Genomic DNA, 21,764 nt, shown 5'->3' on the forward strand with positions numbered 1-21,764 from the left:
GCCTCATGGGAAGGGTGCAGTGTATGTTAAAGGTGGGACATGTACTTATGAGTTTTACGTGTCCTGACAGTGAAATACTGCCAAATTCATTTTTCACTGTTGCAAAGCCTATCTCTCTCATGGATTATCCTGGGGGCTGCCTTTAAATGTTATTAAAGCGCAGATTCCCTTTGGGAGCAGATAGATATATGGAGTTTGGGGTCTCTGAACTCACAATTTAAAAATACATTTTTCAGTGAAGTTGGTTTTTAGATTGAATGTTTGAAAATGCCACTTTTAGAAAGTAGGCATTTTCTTGCTTAAACCATTCTGTGACTCTGCCTGTTTGTGGATTCCCTGTCTGGGTCAGTTTGACAGTTGGGCTGTTTGCACTTCTCTCTAAACAGTGACACAAAGGGAGCTGGGGTGTGACCTGCATATCCTGATGAGCCGTCTGTGCTGGGAGGGAGAGGAAGAGTGGTCACTCACACTTGAAAGGGCTGTGCCTGCACTCACACAATGCAGTCCCCAACTCCCTGGTGTGTATCTCGGGCCTGGGCAAGGTAGGATCTTACAAATAAGAGAGCCTTTTCCTTGAAGTGTGCCTACTTCAAAAGGCAGAAAGGGGGGGGAATCGGAAGAGCCCCAAAACCCCTGAAAATTAGATCACTTCTGGAATCAAGAGGAGCCTCTGGCAAGGAGAAGAGCTGAAGAGCTGAGGAGAAGTGCTACCCCTGCCAGTGCTTTGTTGGGCTATCCTGCAGTTGCTGCTTCTACCTGTGAAAAGGGACAGACTGGATTTTGTTGTGCATTCCTGCTTGAGAAGAATCTCCAAGGGTTTGAACTGAGCTTGCCTCCTGTTGTTGAAGTCTCAGGGTCACCAAAGACTTCCACTGCCAGCACCTGGACTCTCTGCTGAGACTCCTGCCCTGCCAAGTGGTGCCCTATGTAGTTCCTGGGCCCTTGAAAGGTGAAGCTGGCAGAAAAGAAGTGAAAATCCACTCACAGACCGCTGTGCAGGGAAATTTTTCTACGCACCTTCATTGTCGCACCTGATAAACAACGCGCCGCCGGCTTCACAGCTGAAATCAATGCTCCACCTGCACCACAGCTGAAAGATCGATGCAATGCGGCTGGAGAAATGACGCACAACAGCCTCTAATGGAGGCTGATAACGACGCAAACCCCACACAGTGCGGCTTTCTGATGCCATGTGAACGGATTTTCAATACAACATCGCTGGGGGCACAAAATCAACGCAAAGCCTGCAAGGACACGAGGTGCCCGTCCGGATCAACGCACACTCTCTTGCGGGAGAGAAGAAACAACGCATGCCAACCCACCTGGAGGAGGAATGATGCACGTTCTCACTTGCTAACGAGAAATCGACGCATCGCTGGCCTTTTAAGATGCACACTCGTCCGTGCAGCTTTATTGATGCTACCCAGGTACTTTTGTGCGTTAACTGCATACTCACTGTTTTCTAAGGATTGAGGCTCTTATTCTTTTGTAAATTCATATCTTGACTTGTGTATGTTGGATTTTTGTCATTTAGGTCTTGTTTTGCTTAGATAAATACTATCTATTCTTCTAAACCTGTGTTGTATCATTTTGTAGTGTTTTCACTGAGTTACTGTGTTTGTTGGTAGAAATACTTTACACATTGCTTCTGAAGGTAAGCCTGCCTGCTCATGCCAAGCCACCAAGGGGGTGAGTGGAGGTTATCTAAGTGTGCCTCTCCTTTACACGGACTATAGTGAGGGTCCTTGCTTGGACAGGGGTAACCTGACTTCCAACCAAAGACCCCATTTCTAACACTATCATATCATATTGCATATTATTTCTACTATAAAAATAAGTCTTTGTATAGAGTTTGTATCTGGTACAGGTTAAACGTTATAGATTAAAGTGTATAATCTTTTCCTATGTGCCAGTGAAAGTTACAATCTGACCAGTGACAATGTTGTTTTAGCCCTAGTAACTGGGGGAACATGCGAGTTCCTCTGTTATACATGTTCCACTTATAATTATTATACGCCATACCTTGTGGGCAGCAAGATGTGTTTAGGGGTGAATAATTTAATATAAAACCATATTTTCCTTTTTCTCATTGTAAAGGGTGATTTTGACAGGTATGTGCAGCAGGGTTACAGCTGCTGCTGTCAGGCTACACAGGATAGACCTCAAGCCATGTTTTCACTGCCTCTGTAGTAGATGACACAATAGGTGTGGCAGTCCACAGGTGGCATTTAACTTTGCATGCCAGGGGCATATTTCTGCATCGTATAATATGTCTTTTATGAAAGATAATTTGCCAATCAGGTTTAAGCTAATTTTAATGTATTTAAAGAGGGAGGACAGGCACCTTACTCCTATCTAGCAGAGGTAAAGTGCACAGAGTTCCGAGTTCAGCAAAAATAAGGTCCAGAAAAAGGTAAAAAAAGAACTGATGTGGCCATGCAGAAAAGGCATATGTCCTACACCTTTGTTGGTTATTATATACATTCTGTGCTTTGCATCTTGTAGATCCACTAAACACATACAGACTCCTGTGCATATATCTGGGGCAGGCCTAGCATCTTGAACGTTTGTTTCTTGATCCACTTGTTGGCCTGTCTTAGACTGAAGATCCACTTGAACTACTCTTTGGGGCCTTTCTTGGGAACCAAAAATGACAGGCAATAGTTTCCTTTTCCTTTTTTCAGATGGAGAACTGTTTCGACTGCATGTTTATTTGAAGCAGAGCTTTTGTCTCCTTTCTTAAATGCAGCAATTGTTGTTTTGGTTCTGGCCCTGAAGTTACTGATGGAGGAGGCGCTTTGTACTGGATGATGTAGCCTTCCTGAATGATCTCCATGACCTTTTTTTCTGTGGTTATCAAACGCCACTCTCCTAGATGATTTGTGACCATCCATCCCAACAAAGTTGAGAACAGAGGGAGTGGAATTTTCTATGTTTAGATTGAAAGCATGATTTTAACATATATGAATGCTGCTGTTGTTGTTTTTGACCTCTTCCTTGACTGCCTCTACGATGGTATAGGGACTACTGTGAATTCCTGTCCATGACGACAGAAGGACCATTGAGGGGACATAGCCCTGCGTTGGATGGTATCTGGAATTCCTTTGTCTGTATTGGAATTGGTACAACTTATTCTTCTTCATCAATTCCACTGCTTTAGGAGTTCCTGCTTTCTTTTTCATGTATTACATTTCCTCATCTGTGTGAGGACCAGATGACTGCTCCAGTGAAGGGGAGATTCCTGATTTTCAGCTGGATTTGTAAAGCTGACTGTTGCAATGATTGACTGATTAATTGGAGACAGTCCTTCTCTCTTTAGGAAGTTGAACACAAAGCCAAAGGCAGAAAGGGACTCCCATAGTGCTCACCCTATCTACCTATTAACGCCAAATGCAGCTACAGTACCACAAACTTTCCTTTCCTTTCCTTTCCACTGCACCAAGGCTTTTGCTTTCATTTCCTGCTGGGTCCAACGTCTCCAGCACAGAAGCTTGTCTTTTTCTAACATATGAGACTATCACCTAGTAAGTCCTAGGGCATTGTCTTAAATTAACTGGGTCTTGCTCAGAAGGTTTATACTTCCTGGGAATCTGTGGACTTGCTGAGTTTACTGTAACTACAGTAAATAACTTTTCTTCAGCTAACTCCGAAAAACCTGAGACCAACGGTAATAAGGGTCTGGGCAAACACTGTAATCCCTACATTATTATAAAACCTGCAGTTGAATGTTTAACTTCATGATTCCTCTAACCAAAATGTCTTGGAATGTCAAAATGTCATCCACTGGTGATGATCACATGGGTGATCCTGCCGGAGATGTTAGAATGTACGATGTGTAGGAATCTGATGAATGACTACTAGAAAAAGATGGTGAGATGGAAGGAGATTTTCATTTACCTCTCTTTGGAGTAAGGAGTGTTGGAGAAATTAATTGAGGTAAATCTGGGGATATGGGTAACGCTGAAGTGCCCCTTGACACCACACTGGGCAATGTGACTGGACTGTTCTGGTTAGAACTGGAGGATGGGGAAAAGCAGCAGGTCTTGGCCTTGGATTTAATGGCTTAAACAGTTCATGCACAATATCCCATACAGGAATAACCCATTTTGTCACAGGTAGTGGAGTTGACCTGTTATCAGGGTACATATCAAGCTGCGCCACAGAAAACACAGAAGCTGCAGAGTCTCAACATTGATCTCCTTGAAGGCGCTAGTCCGATGGCTATTTGACAACATGGAAGCAGACCTCCTAGACCTTTTCTTGACGTTGAGTGTTCCACCATTAAATGTCTTGCAATTAATGATTGTGTTGATGGCATCAGCCTCAACTTTGATGGAAGGGATGAAACCAATGGAAGAGCTGATGGTACCTATTGCAAATTGCAAATTCCTTCCCTGTTTTTAAAGTCGCTCTTCTTGTTTTTTGACAACTTATGCAGTGTTTTGCAGAATGTTTGGCAAAGAATGAGGGTACGAAGAAGCTTTGATCCCTTCCCATGAGGGGCTTTTGATAAAGAGACATGGTATGTTTAGTTAAATAAATCACTCTCAGATGACAAGGTGATGGAAACGTTCATGTTAAACGTTAAAAATGTTGAATGAAAATCAAACATCTTCAATCCTGGAGAAGAAACTCAAGGAAAATTTGACAATAAAACCCAGAACAAGTTTTGAGATCCTCTCAGCATGAGCTGGAAAAAACTGGAGCTGTGAGGCAAAATGCCTGTGCAGTGCATGATGGTAAAGGAAAGCTGCTGACTTTTTAAATGAACAGTGTATGTTATCTGCAGCTTCTGCACTTTTGACCTTACAGGCACCTTTTTCTTCATTTTCTCTTTCAATGAGTGAAATTTTGGATAGTGTAGTCCACTGATTTCAGTTTGGTATGTCTAATGGCTATAAAATAGGACGTTTTTTTTACTCAAGAAAATTTAGTGAAAGTAGCCTGTCAATATTTTGGGAGGTATCATCACATTATGGATACTGAGGTACTTACCTCCAGCTACAGATTGACTTTTTCACAAAAAAGACTTTTCCGCTGTCCCCACATGTGGGTGGCAATATTCTATATTTATGACCGTCCATGAAAAACGTACGATTCAGAACCACAATTGTGACACTAGATGGCTGCTACTAGACCGCCTACTGAATTGGAAAACCTGCTAACTACCATGGACGGGACTAAGGAAATTGTATTTAAATTGTATGATCAGGCTGCAACAATGGAATTATATAAGAAAATGGAAAGAGAAGACAGGAACGACCGTATGTTATGAGCCATTGGAAAACTTTTAGCGAGACATGTCTTCTTTCACATTTTAGGACATTAAATGCAAAAAGTGACTTTACACCTCTTTTATGCCAAAGTGTGGAGTGTACACTTACACTTCCCTCTTTCTCCACACTCACTGCTGATTTGTTCCCTTGCATTACTCAGCTCCTGCATTTGTAGTATGTTTGAAGGCAAGGCATGGGACTCTCTTTTTGCCACTTCTGCTATCATTCTGGTATTACAAAGTGTCCTTATTTTGATGGGCCACACTCCTCTTTCATCTGATAGGGTCTGAGTAAGTGCATTTTCACTAGAGGCAAACCCAAGAACAAGCCTACGTCCCATTGTTTGGTTCTTTGCCCTACCTGCTAGGATACCCACAGCTGTATTCTTGGTCTGCTTGAGTTTGTATCTTACTCTCAAGGGTTACAGCAGAAGTAAGTTCCTCCGCATTTTGTCTCTGCTTCAGTGCTGCTTATCCCCTGAAGATGAGTTTCAGCAACTGAGTGAGAGTGCACCATTCTCCTCAATGTTGAACACTGCACTCAGTCCAATAATGTTGACTCTCTTGTGCCATAGTCTAGTTTTTACAAGCAGGGCAAACACATGATGACAGCTCGGAAGAATAAAGAGCTGAACGCGTGGCTAAAAATTCTGCATCTAATTCTTACACACTGAGTGATGCAGCATCAGGCACCACTTACTGAAATCCATTAAACAAACACTCAAGGGCTGCCTGTTACCTAAGACAGTGTACTAGTACCTTTGAATAATGACAGTCTTCTTCCACCTTGCATGTCAACTCTCATACATGCATTGCTAGACAAATCACCAAGTCCACTTAGAAAAATATTTTTAAAAAAATATTTAAGAATGGCAGATTAAAATTCCATAAGCGGCATACAAAAGTGCAGAAATACAAAAGCAAAATGTAACTCTAAACAAATTAGGGTCATTTTCTCATGCCAATGTAATAAGATTGGCTTCCACGTGTATACAGTCCCTAATTAGGCCCTTGTTAGCAAGTTCCCACAAACTGGTAGAGTTACAGAAAATGGCTTTGCACAAGTAATCCTCAGCCTATGGCAGTTGGCCAAAAAGAGTCTAGCTAGCGTTGAATGTCATCAAGGTCTTGCAGATGGGTGGGCACCAGTTGGCTATGCAAGGAGGCTAGCCTGTAGGATGCAGAGTGAAATCAGTCCAAAATATTCTCCAGCTTTGCAGCTGCTCCAGTTCTCAGGCTGCATCCAGCAAAACGCGCACTGACCACCTCCATCTGTGTGTCCTGTTTGTTTCCTCCCAGGTTTGCTCCTCACTGTGTCTGCTAGCATCTGGAAGATTCGACCTTCACTCTCATATACAAGAGCTCTGTTGGACTTGGTCCAAGTTAGCATAGGTGGCATTTTGCTTTACTAGGGTCCGCTCTGTTGTTACTTAACATTTTCAAATTCAGGTTTAGGCTTTTGGCGTGTACGTAGATAAGGTAGCTATATACTCAAATCATATGATGAACACCCCTAAAAGCATGATTATTTGGAAGCGGGCCAGAGAGTGTGCGGAGACTTGTGGAACTTTGATATCAATTCTAATGGGTGGACTATGTGCTGTTTTAGGAAAAAATGAGGCTGTCTGGTATCACAGAAAGATTTAACCCACCCAATCATGTGCCTTACCCATTACATGTGTCACTGATTGGCTACCAATGACAAATGAGATTACATAGTTGGTCTCTGTCATTTAAGCCACACAGATTCTTGATCAACAGCCATTTCAGATTTCTGCACCATGACCTAACAGTGGGTTTGAGCACAGTGATTATTGAAAACCAGCATAATTGCTGCCCCGTCTAAATACTGTCCCCCTAGTGCACGAGTGTGTTCTCCTGCAGTCACACGACTTGGGTAGCATACCTTCGGAAATCGAACAAAGGTGAATGGATTTTCCCCAACCAATAGGTGTTTCTTTGGAAGGCGAGAGGGATTAGTTACAGCTAATCTTTAATGGTGAAAACATAATATCTCAAAATACATTTCTATACATAATTCCAACATGCATGTTTCTTTCCCAGTTAAGTGAAAACAAAACACCCTCATTCACCACACCCCACCAAGCGAGACGTCACTGAGAATAGAGACAGGTGTCTGCACAGGACAGTCAGCTGGTCACAATACCTTCTTCCTTCAGCCTCCTCTCCTCCTCTTCCTTCAGCAGTTTCAGTCGCTCGGCCTTACTTAGTTTCCCTTTCTTCTTGGAACCAGCTGAAGTGCCTTTTGACGACTTCACATGGCGGCAGGAGAGAAAGAACCATTGATCACTGCCAATAAACTTTGACATCGTTTTATAATAAAGTGCGCGTTATTATTGGAAGTGACAGGCTAGCACTGATAGACTAGGACACCTCACCATGTGCTTCGATTCTTATCCGACCTGTGTTGATACAGCTGTTTCCTGCAGTGCGGATTCCACCCACGCACAATACCCTACAGCAGTGGTTCCCAACCTTTTGACTTCTGTGGACCCCCATTTTATCTTTATTGGAACCGGGGACCCCCACAGAATCATTTTTGGAATCCGGGGACCCCCCCACTGAGCCAATATTGAAAGCTGAGGACCTAATCTGTTAATATTTTTTATTTTTTTAAGCAGTCACGGACCCCCTGAGAAGGCTTCGCGGGCCTCCAGGGGTCCCCGGACCACAGGTTGGGAACCACTGCCCTACAGTGATACGATTACTTTGCACTGCAGTAACAGGCGCAGAAGCAGTAATGGAACCGAACAGTAGTAGGAAGGAGCCATTGTTTGAGCAAGCCATAGTGACAATGTAATAACGGGAACAGAACAAACATACGGTGAAACATTTTCAGAGCGATGTACAACCATTTACCAATAGGAGTACGAGAAACATTCCTTGAAGAAAAATTGTGCTGTGAAAAGCATTTGGAGGATGAGTGTATGAATTGAGTTAAATGTGCAGAGTAAAGATAGAAATGTAGGGTAGATATATAATGAACTGACATAAGGCATGGGTAACTGAACAAATTAAAAGAGGTTAATTACTACAGAGAACAGAAAGAAATGGTGTTATGCTGCATGAAAATGTTTCTTAGCATGTTTTGAGAGTATTGAAGGTAGGAAAAGAGGCATTCCACATGTGTATTGCAGACTGGGACATTGCCCGAGAAAGATGTGTGTAAGGTGCATTCCTTCTTGAAACGTGTGCAGAGAGATATTTGTTCTTGGATGCAGAGTTCGTGACCCTCCGGAAATACAACATTTATTTAGAAAGTTATCTGGGAAGATTAAAGTGTAAGTCTTTATAGGTGAGACAATAAGCTCTCATAATGCATTTAGTTTTACTAAGTCGCCATTTAACGAAGGCTTGGGTAATATATTCACTTTTTTCCTGTTGGTCAGAAACCTCGCAGCTGTTATCATGCTGGTTAATTACTAAAGCTTCTACTGCTAATTAAACAGAAATGTCTCCAAATAGGTTAACATAATGATTGAGGAGAACGGACATCCGAGCAGAGGCCTGAGTTACACCATATGCGTAACAGGATCAGAGATAGAGTAACCGGTTTTTATCTGCTGAGTCGAACTATTAAATATGGTTTCACCAGCACGCCTTACGGTTTGAAGGATGGCTAAGAGGGTTTGGTGTTCAACAGCGTCAGCTGCTGCAGGAGGATCACTACAGAGGCTGTTTTCTGCTCTTCTCTGTCACTATACTTGGCCTACAAAGTCCTCTCTTGGTGGTGCCATCAAGCGTTTGACTACATCATCATTAAATCCCACAAATGCCACACGTTGTTCGTCCCACCCAAGGCTGCAGCTTATTCTTACTCCTCTTATGTCGATGAAATGACGTTTTATCTATGTTAATGATATGTACTCTGGACATACTTTACCTAAAAATGTATTGACGTGCGTTCGGGACCACAATTTATACAATGCGTCCTTCTTCATTTTGTGTTACTTTGTGTTACTATTTTGGCAGATTCTTACTAACACTCAAAAAACAGCTTTGAACAAAAAACACAAAGACTAGAGGATGTCATCTAGTACCAAGAATGTGGCTGATTCTGTGCCAAGGCCAAACCTGAAACCACATATGCCAAGGAGCTCATTATCTTGATTCTTTTTTTTTTTTTAATTCAATGATCTTTAAGGTGAATGAAAGACTGGGGACGGTACAACAGTTTTATTATAAATGCATCTGTTTTGAAGGAGTGATTTAATGTGTGCAATACTGATACATTACAGAACGATCCAGTTTTGAAGAGGAGAGTTTGAAAGAGTCAGTCAGTGTGGGAGCAACGTGTGGGCTAATTCTCTGGCAGGAGTGGGTGGGGTGGGATTTTCAGAGCACAAAGGCGGCTCAGCAAGATAGACAGCCAAGAGAAGTCTTATTCTGAAATCACAGAATTTGAAGTATATTTAGGGGACACTTAAAAGTGCATTTGAGATGTAGGAGCATTAGCATTTGTACCAACTAGTTCTTGGCTAATTTTCCTATTTTTGTTTAAGCTAGAGTGTTCCTCTTTAGGGTGGGTGATTCCCATGCAGAAGAGCGAAGAAAATTAATTGAAACTTAATTCATGCAGTCCTTCAGGGAAGGGTTTTTTGGGCTGTGCCTTTTTGATTGCAAAGAGATTTGGATTTATTTTAGCTGCGTCGGTTTGCAAATTAGATAGGAGATGTAAAAAAGCAGGATATCCACTCAATGCTCTTCATGCAAAGAACAAGAATGTAGGGCATACACAAGACTTTGCCGATATCAGGAGCTGATGCCCATTAACTAGCATGTAATCGAAAACATCTTCAAAACGATTTCTGAAGACATCTCTTCTGTTCTTTCTAGCTTGTCTCCTTCTCCTTCCACGCTCTCAGCAAAACAACATTTACAGCCAATTAAAAAAAATGCCAGCATCTCTGTTCTTCCTTTAAGTTGATTCTGACTACTGTAATAAATTGTTCTGTGTCTAGCGTGTGGAGAGGTTGATAGAATCAGAATCTGGAACTTGAGTTCTGAATGCAGTCAGATTTATTTTAAAAATTAACAGAACTCTTCCAAACATATTATGTGCACATCACTGTGAAAAAAAATTGTGTACATATCCAGACTCCACGTCTTCAAAGTTGTATTAATGGTTCTTTAACTAAACACTCTATGCAACAAGCATCTGACAAATGGCTAATATATAAATAAGCATCTGGTGAAACCTAAAGGGCTCCAACTAATTTTAAAATAACCCACATTATCAATTCTATAAAATACAATATAGCAATGAAAACTGTGGAATAATGACTCCAGCATGTATGTCAAATAACGCAGATGATATCCAGTGGTGATGATTAAGGCACAAACTATTGCTTTCTGTGAACCCCAGTCTTGACATCCCGTGGAAGCTTCAATCTGGACGCAATAAGCCACATAATTAAACACCGTGGCTACAAAATTAGTACTTTGTGACACAAAATCACTCAATAAGCTTTATTATTGCCAAATGCACAAAGAGAGTTCAACGATGTCAAGAGGTCCTCGAGGCAGGATTGGAAGACCCCTGCAAGATGACACCTCCACCATCTTACAGGCCTAAAGTGTTTGGGAGGACTCCTTGAGCAGCTTAATGAAGAGGCTTGTGAATCTAATGCTCTGCACTGCATGGTGCACAACCCCAAGTAGAAAGGCCCAGCAGAATTATTTCTGTAATTGGGCGAACAACAGTGCTTTTGAGCATATGGCATAAAATGTGTGCAAGCACCTGGACAGCAGGCTGCAGTCTGCCAGATTCTCACAATAGGGGCACAGCGTGGCGATTTGAAGCACAATTCTTTTAGTAGACAGGTAAATGCTTGTGAATGGCATATAAAAACATCAGCTGCTGCAAGGGAACAATGCTTCTTAGGACTATTGCAAATCTTAAACTTCTGGATGAGTTCATCACCTTCAAAAATGTAGTTGTAATTTCTGACCTTTTCCCCAATATCATATAGGAAATGGTTTTAGGAATGCATAGTATGTACCCATTTTAAAGTAATGTCTGGGATTCGGGTTTATCCGTTCTTAGAGGGCTGCCTTGCTCGCTCTTCTCGGTAACTTGATGACCATGATGGTTACTGTTAATCCCACCACTGGAACATCATGTGGGAGGTGTACAACTGATTCATCTTTGTGAGCTAGATCAAGCACCTCCCTGTTTTCCACCAGAGTCAAGTAAAAGGCAATGCTGCAAAGAGCAGATGATTTTCATAAGGTTGATCACACAGGTCTCTATTACAGGAGGCAAAGAGAGGTTGATCATATTTCTTCTACCTGTTAATATCCAGTACCACAGGAGTTGGAATTTACCGGGTGCGATAAATTCAACCATTACAAGCTTTCACCTTCAAAACGTGAAACGGCAGAGTTTGGTGTTTCCGGCATCAAAGTTTTCCTGTCCTGGTACCTACTATGCATTTTCTCCTGGAATATATCAGCATGTTTCATTTAGCAATATACCTGGGAAAAATTGAGGGAGTACTGTCTTTATCGCACCCAGTAACTACGAGTTGCAGTAAACTACGACCCACTTCTAAATGCAACCCCAGCGGAAAGAGTGAATTAAAGGGCCACTTGGAATTGAGGCTTTAGAAATATTCAATATCACGATTTTTACACGTTGATGCCGTTTTCACAAGACCTGAATACACAATAGTAGATTATTTTTAACAAAGGATAAATCACTTAAAAGTACTCTAATATACTAAATAAAAACTAACTTCCATACCTTTTTACCTTTCTGCGGTTGTTGAAACGTGGACAGACAACAGAAAGAAATGAGCAAACACTTGAATAAGTAAATCAAATAAAGCATAAAGAAAAACATACTTAAGATGGTATACATGGAAGATATTTAAGAGATAACTGTATTGTCATCCAGTAATTAAATTGATGGGCTTCGGTTGTATGATAATCCACGAAGCTAAGCCCAAGTGGTTTGCAAATACCAGGAGCCAAGCTAATTTTTTGGCCTCCGATATACGTTAACTAGTATGTTATAATATAAGTGTAATTGGGTTGGGTTGGGTATGACCAAAACTCTTTTTCTACCAGGCAGTTTTATTTTACCGAAGGAAGTCAGATAGATATTTCTTATACCTATTATTTGTCAGCATTCTACCCCTAGCCAAACACATATGGCTGCTAAACTGCACCCATGGGTCCTTAGCCTCTCCTAGGCAAGTTTTGACAGGTTTCACAAAAGCAGTGTTTTCTAAAACAGGAAAACCCTAGATTATCACAAATAAATTATGCATAGCTATTCATAAATTCTGAAGGGGTTAAATTGTATTTAAAAGTGGAATCTATGTGAAGCTCAGGGAGGGGTCAGGCTGGAATAAAATATAGGCCCAGGCACCAAAACAAGAGTGGGCCCCATTAGTGAATTAGATACCTAAAAACGTGGTTCATGTTTGCAAATCGGGGCAGTTTTGAACTTGTAAAGACAAACTTTATATGTGTTTTGCAACGTATGGAAGACTGCTTGGATTTAAACTTGCTGCAGGCAATGTTTGTTTTAATACCAGGTTTATAAGAAGTTAAACCGGGTCCAGAAAACCATAAAACAGGCCCCAAACAACCAAAAAAACGCCCCCCACACTAACCTGTCAGACCAGCCCCCGATACTGTCTGATTGCCCAGTGGGCCAGTCCGACCCTGAGCTCAGGATGTTCTAACAAGCCTTATTTTAAAGGTCTCTGTAAACACCCACATAAAATTGAGAGATCATTCTGAAGCAGTTACCAATTTTTGGCAAAAATGAACTTCCTACTAAAAATAAAACAGCAATCGCACCCAACTGGTTCCTGGTTTACAAGAGGGACAATCTTGTGCAGCACCAGTCTTGCTTTGCTACAGAACCAACAATATGTTGATACTGAACGAACGTAATGATAAATGATGCCATAAATGTGCTACCGAATCGGAAGATTTCCAATTTTGTTCAAGTGTTGAACTCATAAGAACGTTTAGACGGACTTCAATCACTGCATCTTTCTTCTATGGTCCGACCCAACAACGAGTTCTTTATTTGCCTACCAGAGCTAAAAAAAATACATTAAAACCCTGCATACTCAACACTATTCATTGCACATGTTATAACTGATGACAGTACTAATAACCCTGAATTCACAATGGAGTGTTCTATTACGTTCCTTTTACACAGAAGGAGTATCATATAGAGGTCCACAAAGATACTAATAAAAGCCAGCAACCATACCTTTTTACCTTTCTTTGGCTGGTAAAAGTAGTTAAAGGATAGAAAGAAGAACAGAAAGAAATTAAAAAGCATTAAAGACACATGAGCAAATTAAGCATAAGAAAGAATAAACGTTATATCTAGTACTTTGTAAAAGAAAAACATGGAAAATTTGGCAGTAAATGTAAAAATGTATAAGTGAATTTGACACATACTTAACTTTCTAATACCATCATGGATCTTTATTAGATGGCGCACGTCATATGGCCTCACCGACATATATTCTAGTACATAAGTACTGTGTGCTCTTTGGAGATACAACGTCATTTTCATGTGTACTGTTTGTCAGGCAAGCTGCATTTTTCAGTTGTTTAGCCCTTGTGAATGGTGCAGGGAACTTTGAGCTTAATTCTCACATTCAATGAAAGCCGTAACAGTACTTTCAAGGCCTGTTATGTGGGAAGGCACCATAGTTTTAAAGGACAATTTGGGGCATTGTTGTACATAGGAAGCAATGTTCCTGCTTGCACCACAACACACCTTTAACTAGTTGCACAAGGCGCAAACTGGGACAGTGTGCTCTCTTATAGCTAATGCTCTGCCACTAGGTGTGCTGCAAACTCGCACCAACCCTGGGGAAATCGCATTTGTGAAAAGGTAGCAACCCCCTGCAGGCAGGTGTAGTGAGTGACTACACCTGTCATCAGGAGGATGTTTGGGGAGTCTATGGAACTCCGTTTCAGAAGGTGTCGTCAGGGAGTGGTGGTGCTTTGACTGTGCATGCCTCCTGACGACCTTTTGCTAACAATAGGTTTGGTGTGTGGCGTTTCTCAGTCAACCTTTAGCAAAATACTCTGCTAGAGTGAGTGTACAGCATATAGGTCCCCTTGGACACACCGGTAAAGCAAACATTTGTGCTACAGCAGGATTTCCTGAAATCCTAGGGTAAATTGACTGTGCTCAGGTACACATGGTGACCTCTGGTTGACAGGAACAAGTACGCTGCAACCACAAAATGAAACAGACTATTTATGTGTAAATGCGGTGTGATGTTGATGTGTGTACTGAACTGGTAAGTTAGGTGGTCTGGACAAAACCACAATGTTATGATACTGATGATAAGCAACATTTTTCATTCTGTGGTAACACACCACCCTTAAGGTACTGGGCAGAAAAATCAATCCTTCATAATCGAGATCAGAGTGCATTATGATTGTTGTGGTCCAATCTCAGCATGTTAGCAGTACCAGTGGATAGTCGTTAGCCCCTATGATATAGACATGGATCAATGTGAATATGTGTAACAAATTACATCAACCACTCTTCACAATGATGATGACTCTCAGTCGAGTCAACTTTTTAACAACCACAGTCCTTCCATTACAACTTTCATGACCATTACCTTGGATACCTCCAATCTTGAGACATCATTTCATGTCTTTCACTCCAGACATGTTTAGGATGGTCATAATTGTTCCTTCCCAGAGCTTGAGGTGAGATGACATGGAGAACTACCACCAGTTGCCATGCCATGCTTTAGTTCTTTTGCTTGGTACCTAGAACTGAAGGCTTAGTTTTAAATGTTTTCAACATCATGTAGATAAGTTGATTTAGTATTGATTTTTAGACGTTATCTCCCACAAGCATGATTTGTTTTTCTGTGGCATCTTCAGTATGGGAGAGAATATTAGACGGTCATAACCACCTCTCTGGCCAGGACATCCAGATCAAGATCTGTAAATGTGTACTTATTTTTAATGCCTTGGTCTATGAAAGAAGAGTTTGCCGTTTTCTAATGACTGAGTGATATCAGAGGATAGATGTGGATTTTGTATGTCTTGAGGTGATCTGACTGCACAAAATAAATGTCTGTGCACTCCCACACCGGAAGGAGTTGTTAGTGTACTTCTGGGGTGCCCTTAGGTTTTTTGTGTGTTATTCTGGCTTTTTCTGTTCTCCAGGGATTTTTTTCCACCCTCCAGGAACTTCCAGAGCATGGAAATAATTACCTCCTAATGTTTTTTGCATGTACTGTACATCGGGTGAGGTATTTAATGCATGCCCTAAACATTTGGCATTTAGCAGCATTTGCCATTTGTGCTAAATAACACATTCACTATTTAACACATGCGCTAAATAATGATTCTGTGGTGCACAGTAAAAACTCACAGTCAGTGCTATTTAACGCATCTTTTATTTACCGGACCATGTGGTGTCGGTATTTTCCCTATGTGCAACTTTGGTGGCATTTACCACTCGTAATCAAGGCCAAAGTAGATTTTTAGTTTGCTTCCCTATACCCTTCCCATAACCCTGCTATATGATAGCTGGAGCGGTCATAATGGGTCTAACTACCCTGCCAGTGTTTGGTTTGTGCTATGCTTTTATCTTTTAGTGTGCCTAGGCTTTAAAGGAGAAACGTTCTATGGACTAATCATACTGATGTTTCTGAGACTGGAGAGTGGCGTGGCCCCTTTGCCAGGGGTTGAGCTCATAAGAGGATGCATAGAGTGAGGGCTTTCTCAAGGCTCTAAGCAAAAAAAGACAAAAGTATAAAAACAGTCTCTGAGCCAAGAAGTAAACCAGGGTCATAGCAGGGCTCACAGGAACAGAATTCAGAGGAGAGTGCAGGAAGCCTGGATTAGGGTCAGTGCCCTGCCTCTTCAAAATCGCCTACAGAAGCAATTAATGTGGCTCTTTATATAAGGTTCAACCTAAAGAACACGTACTGCAAAAAATACATATGGTTAGCCTTTGAAGAATAAAGACAGGCAGGTTGACTTTCAAGTCCACAGAGAATTTAGGAGACAAAACATGAACATTGAAGCAATGGTGATGAAAGAGTGTCATGGACTTTTGTGCAAACAATGAAAATGGCACCGCTCCATTTATGGAGAGGAAAATATAACCATAATTAGGGTGCTCTGGGCCCCTCTAATTCCTCGGCCCTTATGCCGTTGTACCTGTTGAGCTAATGAAAGTTATGCTTCTGAATTTGAAGAAACAATGGCCGTGGAAGAACTGGTCCATCGAGTGGCAATCAAGTAGTTTGATATTGAGAGTCAAAAAGAGAAACACACTCTTCTTTAATAATTAACAGCAATGGCCATTCGAGTATTAACCATAGCTTGGCATTATCAGATCACACATAACTGAAGTACTGTTACAGAATGATCTGATTGCTGACATATATTGGCTTGACACAGTTAAATAAAGTCATACAACTAGGTCAGTTCTGAAAGGGAGATTGCATGTACAAGGCACTGACGACGTTTCAGCATTAACAATGTTAGACGTTAAGATATTTTTAGCAGGTAAACCCCTGATTTTAGTAGGTAAACCACTGATTTTTTGCACTATTGTTTTTGGAGCGCGAGACCAACATGAAGGAAACCCTAAGATGATGGTAATGAAATATGGACCATTTATATGCAGTTTCAGAATACCCCCATCAACAGTTCCCCTCATTATGACTATACCCATCGTCAGCCATGCTCTGCAAACAATCAGCTACATACTGCAAAATCTAACTGATGCCCTGTACACACTGCATTCCTCTTTACTAAGCCCTGCACACCTTTTACTATGCTCAATTACACTCTCTGGGACGCCTCGGCCATGACCTCCATAGTCTCAGTCATGTCCTGCTGCTCATAAACTCAGCCATGCTCATACCCTTTGGCTACACCTTCCTAACCCTCAACAATGCTCTCCAAATAAACAGTTATGATGCTGACCCACAGCCCCAATCTAGAGACCTTCAGCAATGCACAGTGCACTCTCGGCCATACTCTGCACCCACACCACCTGCAACATACTGGTGGCCGCGCTCTGCACACATCGTCTTCTAGACTCTGTGCTCACTTACTCCACACTGTACATCTTATGCTTTGCTGTGTGCACCCTGAGCTGCAATGCACAATCGTAAAACATACGCAACCTGGCACTCAGTCACTATCTGTATATTTAAAAAAATGCTTACAAACTTTAAGGGCGATATGTATGTATGGACAGGTTTGCGACTAACAAATAGCGTTTTTTTGCGATTCGCTATTTGGTAATCGTAAACACCCATGTACTAATGTATCTTTGACACATTTTGCGATTCCCCAGTGGGTCGCAAATAGACCTACCTCATTAATATTCATGAGGTAGGTCTCAATTTGCGATCTATCAGTAATCGCAAAAATCACAGGGATAGTGGGCTGCTAGAGTCATCAGACCACCATGTCTGTTATTGCTTTTAAATAAAGCAAGTTTATTTTTATTTTTATATGCAGCCCGTTTTCCTTAAAGGAAAACGTGATTCATTTCTAAAAGAAAAATGAAAATTTCTGTTTTCATTTTTTTAAGAGTAGACAGTGGTCCATGGGACCACTTCCTGCTCTTAAAAAAATGTTTTTACAAACATTCTCAAAGGGGAAGGAGTGCCCTAGGGACCATTTGCGAATGGATTACCACCAACTTGAAGTTGGAGGTAAAAACGGAATGTTTTGCAACCAGATTTCGGTCACAAAACATTTACACATACCACTGCGATTTGATATTAGGAAGGGACGCTCTCAACACACCCCTTCCTAATACCTAATCACAAACCCAAATTGCGATTCTGTAACAGGTTACCAAATCTCAATTGGCCTTGGTACATACAAAAATGCTTTTTAGAGGTCGCAAACAGCCCAATTTTGCAAATTGGACCGTTTGCAACATCTAAAAAGCTTTGTACATCTGGCCCTAAGTCATGCTTGGCCAGGCTTACTCTATCTGCATACCCTCACCACACCAATACACACCCTTCGTCGCACTCCACACACCCTCATCAAAAGAGTGCACACTTTACCTCTCTCCACGCATGCTCAACTATTATACTCTGTACATGTTCCTCTGTGCTCAGGGCTCTCAGCCACACTCTTCAAAAGCTCTGCACATCCTTGGCCATTCTCTTGACACCACTTGGTAACATTCTTCACACCTCAAACATACTCTGCACGCTTAACAGTTTGTGATCACCTTCTGGTGTGCTGTACATACTCTCAGCTTTAGGTTACCTGCTCTCAGATGATCTCCGCACGCTCAAGCACTCTTACCATGCCCTTTAACATGCTCAAAAGTAGGTTGTGCCTTCTACTCCCTCAGACATGGTGATCTATGCTTCAGCAAGGCTGAGGTGTAGAACACATCTGCAGATGGAAATAGGCAAGGTAGAAGATACCTGGGTATATTCAGTGGGAGGAAACGAGGAAATGCATCGTTTTTTGTCATGTATTATGTGAAATTATGAGTAATCACTGCAAGAAATCTATGTATTTTACACACATTAAGCAAGGGAAGATGTTTGTGTGAACATTACCCTAGGCCTGTGAAATACCAGTTCCATGGGTATGTTCAGCCAGTTTTTAAATTCACAAAGTGACAGAATCTATGCATGATATGCCCATCCTTGTAATCGAGATTTACACAGGATTACACTCACATAATAAAAATTACACAGAGGCATTTTACAAGGACAAAAACATTATAGCTTCACCTTTGCTGCTCTTTGAAAATGTGTAATTTGCCAAACCCTACAGGCGCATACTCGGCCTAAATGTGCACCCCCCCCGTTTATTTAAGGTTGATTAAACAGTCAATCTTTGCAGCTAACAATGACATATGCTATGACATGCATAATCGTATGCTTGAGACTCACGGAACGGACTGAGAATGTTCAGTCTGTCAGATATGAAGCTCGGGCATAGGTGTGAACTATGCATGCTGTCTACGTTTTTGTGAAGTGGGACTATAACATCTATAGTAACTTTTGACAATTTACATCAACTATTTAAGAGCAGAGCTATTTCTTATAATCTCATAAAAAACTCATATCAAAGAATATTCGTTTGTTTTTCAGAAGGAAATAATTGAACTGAAAAACGTCAATTAATAGCCGTAGATCAACAGACACATTTTTACACTTTTATCTATTTTTCATTCACACAACAGTCCTGCATACATTTGCTCCTGCTGCTGTAGCTGGTTCATTGGTGTATTTATATTTTCTCAAAAAATGTTCTTTAGTTCTACGCTTAAAACGCAAAACGCGGCTTTACTTCAGCATGCTTTGTTCCACCTATACACAACGGTTGCAGAAGTGCACAATACTCATCAAATCACACTTTCCACCCTAATTGTAAACTTGAACTTACCAACACTACACTAAGCTAAACAAAGCGTGTTCCCTGAAGGTAAATAACTTCTAATCTGCACTGTACACACCTTTGCTTTATCTTGTGCCTAGAAATTAAAAAAGGAGTAAAGAAAGTTAGAAAATAACTGCAAAGTCAGCAAAGGTGGAAAGTCAGCTAAGGAACTAAATAGTGGACTGTACAATAAATAACATTCTTTATTTTACATTTGGTCTTCAGGTATTAAACTGGACAACTTTAAACATTTACGTAAGCGTTCTTGGAAAAACAGGATTTTTTTGATGAATGAGTTAAGAGGGTTTGCACTGTAGTTTGTCACTTAAATAACCTCCAGTATAATGTACTACTATTTGCTGTTACCATTAAGGTTATCCTAATTGGTCAAATGAGCATGGAAATTGGATCTACTCAATTTTCTAAGACAAATAAAAGCGGCATGACAATGTCAATAAGCCTTGCTTTGAAGTAGCAATGAATGACAATGTAGCATTTTAAAATTAGATAGCATTGAAGGCAAATGGGTATGTAGTTTGTGGAGCATTGTTGCACCTGTAGTGGAAAGTCTGCCTCAATTCGATGTATGAAGTGGTATGTGGGGCAACAGAACTAAATGAAGGTAACTTCAATGAAGGCAGACAATTAAAGCTGGCATCAGGGCATCATATTTCCCAGAAATCGAGAATAAGGTCATATTGATCTGGGCAGCTGGTCCACCAGGTTAGCAGAGGTTAGGTCCTCTGCTGGAGGATCATCTGCCCAGTTTAGGGATCTCAACATCCTGATGGGAAACAAAGCATACAGTGAGCATATTTATAATAGGCTCAGTGAAATGCCTTAAACGGCGGTCCCAGGCAGAGAAAACTAGTTTTGATCACCCTCTCCTCCAACATAGTGCTGTCAGGTCATAGTAATTACAGCTGTTACTATGACCTGGTGGCCCAGTGGTGGATAGGTCGCCTGGTCAAAGGCTTGTGCCAGCAGAGTCAGTTGAGACTCTACCAGTGCAAACTTGATGCTTCCCCCAAGCCTGAGTGGGGTGTGGGCATCCATCTTTCTTTGATGGATGACCCAAATCTTCCAAATGATAAACTACCGTCCAAACATTTGAAGTATAGCATTATGTCATAGCGCTGATTCAAGAGATACTGTTGCCCTATATGGTGGCAGAGAACATATTAAATCTTAAAGGATTACTGACCGAGTTTGCCATGCTAGGAAATGGCATGTTCACCAGTACATTACAAACAAATGTCTGCAGTAGTGCTCAGTTCAGTGAGCCATCTGGCCTCTAGGAAATGGGAAATACTGAAGAACAAAATTAGGCTTTTCTGAGTGTCATCTTGTTATGCGTTGGTTTCCTACAGAAGCAGAGAGAAGATGCCAAACCGTACCCTAAAATGAATGAAGAGTGTATAAAGTAGTAGTGAATTAGATTCAAAACTTTGCCTGAGTTAACTCAGAGGAGACTCTGCCTTAATCTTTTCCCAGGCCAAAAAAAATCAGTGGACCTTGTTTACTTCTGGTCTATGCTCCTTCATGCGAGCTAGGAATATTGACAGTGTATTTTCTCTAAAATCTAAAAAATACCTCCATTGAATTACAAGGTGTGAGCCTCAATCTTAACTGAATAGATAAAGTCACTAGTCTTCCTGGCCAGCTAGCAATTTAAAAACTTAAATTCAATGTTTATGTTGCAATCTGGTCATTGAAGTCCTGAATGCTTTTTGGGATAAAGAGAACTACCAGCCCTATATTGCAAACTAAAGTCCTGGACTAGATAAGGTACTCGTGCATAGACCTGGTAAACTTCAAATCTAAGTAGTAACTCTTTTTTTGTGAATACTTAGTTCAATAAACCACACCACTCATTTGGCTCTGAGGCATTGGGGCTTTTTTCCATTTGATGGTGAGAGATGTAGATACAAATAGAAATATTTTAATCCTGTATTCTACATTAATAAACCCAACGTTTGCTGAGAGGATATCCAGGGCTCCAGCATGTGCATCTCACAGAATTTGAAGGTCTTCAATCTGGTTTACATGTTTTCGGTTTAAACCTCTAACTAAG

The 21,764-nt window shown here is 41.1% G+C and overlaps 1 protein-coding gene across 2 annotated transcripts in view; it reads right to left on the reverse strand.

Moving 5' to 3' along the window:
• DNAI7 (dynein axonemal intermediate chain 7) overlaps window positions 1-21,764 on the reverse strand; it is a 342,681-nt gene that overhangs the window by 278,775 nt on the left and 42,142 nt on the right. For both annotated transcript variants that reach the window (XM_069228584.1, XM_069228583.1), the window contains exon 2: window positions 7,443-7,548. In XM_069228584.1, the coding sequence (XP_069084685.1) occupies window positions 7,443-7,548 (106 nt within the window). The remainder of the gene's footprint in view (window positions 1-7,442; window positions 7,549-21,764) is intronic.

The sequence above is a fragment of the Pleurodeles waltl genome, chromosome 4_1, assembly GCF_031143425.1.
Source record: "Pleurodeles waltl isolate 20211129_DDA chromosome 4_1, aPleWal1.hap1.20221129, whole genome shotgun sequence".
Classification (NCBI taxonomy): domain Eukaryota; kingdom Metazoa; phylum Chordata; class Amphibia; order Caudata; family Salamandridae; genus Pleurodeles; species Pleurodeles waltl.